Here is a 3,967-nt window from a genome sequence, read left to right on the forward strand (position 1 = left end):
TCATTCTGCTGGTATATAAATTATGGAACCAATAATAATAAAAGTCTAGGGTTCCTTTATCTTTCGCAGCCGCCGTCATTAGTCCGCCTCGTTTCCGATGGTTCTATTTTTGATGGATTTTCGCGGATTTAAACGTAGTTCGTTTACTTTCAAATTGAATCTTTTTGATCTACGCTACTCTTCATAAGCGACGATTGCTGTTCTACTGCGATTGTTTAATAAGCGACGGTTGTTGTTTTGCTACAATGGTCTAATAAGTCCTTAACACTGTCTACTACAACAAGCTTTAACCGACTCCGTCAAGGAAGGGACAATGACGGTGGCGGGTCTTCGTTGCGCTTCAATTCTTGTCGTCACTATGTGGTCTATGAATGGATGCAATTTTTATTATTTACGACGTTCATTGTATGAAGATGTAAAGATGGAAAGTTTTCTTGGAAAAAAATTTGTGGACTCAATAATATTGAACAGAAGTAATGTCAGTCCGTTCTTCACTGGCTCGAGTCCAAACTCAAAATACAATCTGAGCTACCGGCTAGCCTTATCCACATCCATCACTGCACCTGGATGCTCACGACTTTGCCCCCGGACGGCGACACCTTGGGGATGCTGAGGTAGAGCACGCCGTCCCTCACCACCGCGGCGATCCTCTCCACCTCCACGTTCTCCGGCAGCTCCACCCGCGTCCTGTACCGCCCGTAGCTCGCCGCCGGCCACGCCTCCTCCTCCTCCCCATCCTCCTCGTTATCCTTATCCTTCTCTCCGACCGCCTCCCTTTGCTTCGCCGCCTTCTCGGCGACCACCACCAGCGTCCGGTCCTGCACACTCACGCGCACGTCCTCCCTCGTCATGCCCGGCATGTCGAACCGCACCAGGTAGTCCCCCGCGCGCTCCTTGATCTCCCACGGCGTCCGCCCGCGTCGCTCGTCCGCGCGCCGTGCCGCCGTGGGCGGCACCGTCGCGCCAGGCACCACGAAGGGGCGACGGCCGTCGTCGTCGTCGGCCTCGTCCATGATGCGCTCCATGGTGCGCATCATCTGGTCCAGGGTTCGCGCGTCCGGGAAGCTGTCCCATAGCCCTGCCAGTCAAGCGGCCAAGCCGAGAATTGAATTTGCCGCCATTCGTCCAGATTGTGGGTGGAAAATCATCAAGAAACTCCGGGAGCTCTTACCAAATGGCGAGGTTTGGATGACCCTCCTCCTCGGAGCAGGATTCCCATTCCCCTGCCGCGGCTGCCTAGCAGTTGCCGTCGGGGGCCTACGCAGGTGGTCAAGGTTATCGGCGGATCCGTTCCTAGTGGAGCGGACCCTCACCGAGCCTCGCCCAGGGTGGCAAGGAGTCCCCAGCCCCAGGGACGCGGCGACGGGTTGCGGGTTGGAGACCACCGCCTGCAGCATTCTCGCCGGAGACTTGATTTGCCTTGGACTTGGATTAAATTGGTTGCTTGATGAGAAATGAGCGCGACTGTAGAACGCAATGCTGCCCTGTGTATTTTATATACAAGTGAGGAGCAGAGATATGGCGGACGCAGCACAGGGATCATGGGAAGGAAGGATGGAGTGGTTTCTAGAGAAAGGTTTGGGGTTCCAGAACTATCTTTTTCCATCTTTGGGTTGGTTTTCAGAGCAGGTTCCAGAACTTTCAGGACGCGTACGCTGGACCACGGATTTTTGCATCGGATTTGTGTTGCATAGGCCCATGGGCTTCGAGAGATCCGGGTAAAACAACACGTACATCCCATCAAACATTTCGGATCCCCATTTGTTATATTTCAAAATGCAACCAAAACGGAAGCCGAATACAAGGCAAACAATGGCATCAGGCGTGCGGGGGCGCTGCATGATGCGCCCATCTGTCGTCACTTGTCACGCGTTGGACGCACCAGCAGGATTCCTTTTTTTTTTGCACGTGTATTTGTTCTTTTGTCTTTCTAGACTTTGGCAGAATTTTTTAAGAAATATGCTCCCTCCATAAAAAAATATAAAGGCGTTGCACTAATGTACTCCCTCCGTTCCTAAATATTTGTCTTTCTAGAGATTTTAACAAATAACTATATACGGAGCAAAATGAGTGAATCTACACTCTAAAATATGTCTATATACATCCGTATGTGGTAATCCATTTAAAATCTCTAAAAAACAAATATTTAGAAATGGAAGGAATAGTTATCTAAAGGCATTTATATTTCTTTATAGAGGGCGTATTTTTTTTTGAAGTGTTGTTTTCTTTTCTTTCGTGAACCACATATGTGCTTTCTAAAAAGAGGAAAAAAAACACAGTTGTGCTTCACAAAAAAAATCCACTGTTCAAAAGGGAATAGCCCGTGCTTCTATGAAAACAACAACCTATGCTTTCCGAAAAAAAATACATTTGTGCTTCCGGAAATAAGCTGTTCTTCTCGAAAAGGAAAAATATAGTTGTGCTTCCCGGGAAAAAAAAGGAGAAGCAAGCCTGTCAGAATTGTGCCTTTGGGGTAATTGTTTTGGGTCTCATTCCCTGGTTTCGTGTTTTTATCTTTTGGTTTTTTGTTTCTCTTTTTTAGACTTATTTTTCATTCCTGTTTTTTGGGTTTTTTTTTTTGAAAGAAAGTTCATCGAAACCTATTACCAATGGATTTAGTATTAAAGATCTTGATTCAAAAAATCTAACGGTGTAAATGGTTCTTTATTGAGAAAATTCCTTATTTGACACTATCTTAAAATCTGCTTCCTTATTTGATATTTGACACTAGAAAAGTTTTTCTTCCTTATTTGACACAAGTTCTAAATTTTATTTTCTATATGACATTTTCGTCCATTTTGAGCCTAAATGACATCTGAAAAGACTCTTTTGCCCCTCATGTGGTATGTGTGTGGAAGGCAATAGCGCGCACACGCAGCATCAGTGCGAGGGCAGGAGCACACACGCAGCAACACATACACATGCACCAACACACAACGCACGCGCACACACACGCAACAACACGCGCGCGCGCGTGCACACACACACGCAGCAACACACATGCACGCGCACACACACGCAACAACACACACTTCACGCATCACACACACATACACACACACGCAGCAGCAGCACACACACGCAGGCAGCACATAGGCACACAACCGCACACACACACACGCGCGCGCACGTACACACGTAGCAGCACACATGCAGCAGCAGCACACACGCAGGCAGCATATATGCACGCAACAGCACACACACATACATGCACGCACGTACACACGCAGCAGCAAACACACACGCACATGCAGCAGCAGCACAGATGTGTGCGTGCACCCACACACGCAACAGCACACGCGCGCGCGCACACATACCACATGAAGGGCAAAATCGTTTTTTCAGGTGTCATTTAGGCTCAAAATGGACGGAAGTGTCGTATAGGGAATAAAATTTAGGACTAGTGTCAAATAGGGAGGAAAAACTTTTCCAGTGTCAAATAAGGAACCAGATTTTAAGACAGTGTCAAATAAGGAATTTTCTCTTTTTTATTTGGACGCGTGGTTCAAGATATAAACCATTTTGAGAAAAATGAATATATGAAAAGAAAGAAAAACACTCAGGTTACGACAAGTGACGTAGATGTAGTGTGACAGACATACATTGTGCCGCTTGTCGACAATGACCTTTAAAAGAGATGGCTCTTAATTATTATATTTAGCAAAGATGCCTCTCCTTTGTTTTTACGCAGCAAAGATGCCTCTTAATTAGTGATTTCGGCAAATAATAGCAATCACCTACTACTGCACCGAACAGCATGGACAAGCCCAACAACCTGTGTGGCAACGGTTGTAGGAACCTTTTAAGCTACATTTGGGGTTGGTTTAGGCATCTTCCGTCCGGTTTTGTAAAGGATACCGTGTGTCTTTTCTTCTGTGTCCCATTTCTTCTTTCTGTCTTTTTTATTTTTAATTTTTAATTTTCAAATACATGCCAAATTTTAATACACCCACAACATTTTTTGTAT

The 3,967-nt window shown here is 46.2% G+C and overlaps 1 protein-coding gene across 1 annotated transcript; it reads right to left on the reverse strand.

The window, feature by feature from the left end:
- Window positions 1-463: 463 nt before the first annotated feature.
- Window positions 464-1,510, reverse strand: LOC125556241 (small heat shock protein, chloroplastic-like). The gene is made up of 2 exons (XM_048719013.1): window positions 1,172-1,510; window positions 464-1,078 (listed from the first exon to the last, which is right to left on the reverse strand). The coding sequence occupies exons 1-2, from the start codon at window positions 1,395-1,397 to the stop codon at window positions 555-557; spliced, it is 750 nt and encodes a 249-aa protein (XP_048574970.1). The 5' UTR covers window positions 1,398-1,510; the 3' UTR covers window positions 464-554.
- Window positions 1,511-3,967: the final 2,457 nt, after the last annotated feature.

This window comes from Triticum urartu, chromosome 5 (genome assembly GCF_003073215.2).
Source record: "Triticum urartu cultivar G1812 chromosome 5, Tu2.1, whole genome shotgun sequence".
In the NCBI taxonomy this organism is placed as follows: Eukaryota; Viridiplantae; Streptophyta; class Magnoliopsida; order Poales; family Poaceae; genus Triticum; species Triticum urartu.

Excerpts from the sequence above, each read along its gene's own strand:
- LOC125556241 (XM_048719013.1), bottom strand. The coding sequence starts at position 1,397 with ATGCTGCAGGCGGTGGTCTCCAACCCGCAACCCGTCGCCGCGTCCCTG. Across the intron at positions 1,079-1,171 it reads CATCCAAACCTCGCCATTTG|GGCTATGGGACAGCTTCCCG; the intron begins GTAAGAGCTCCC and ends CTTGACTGGCAG.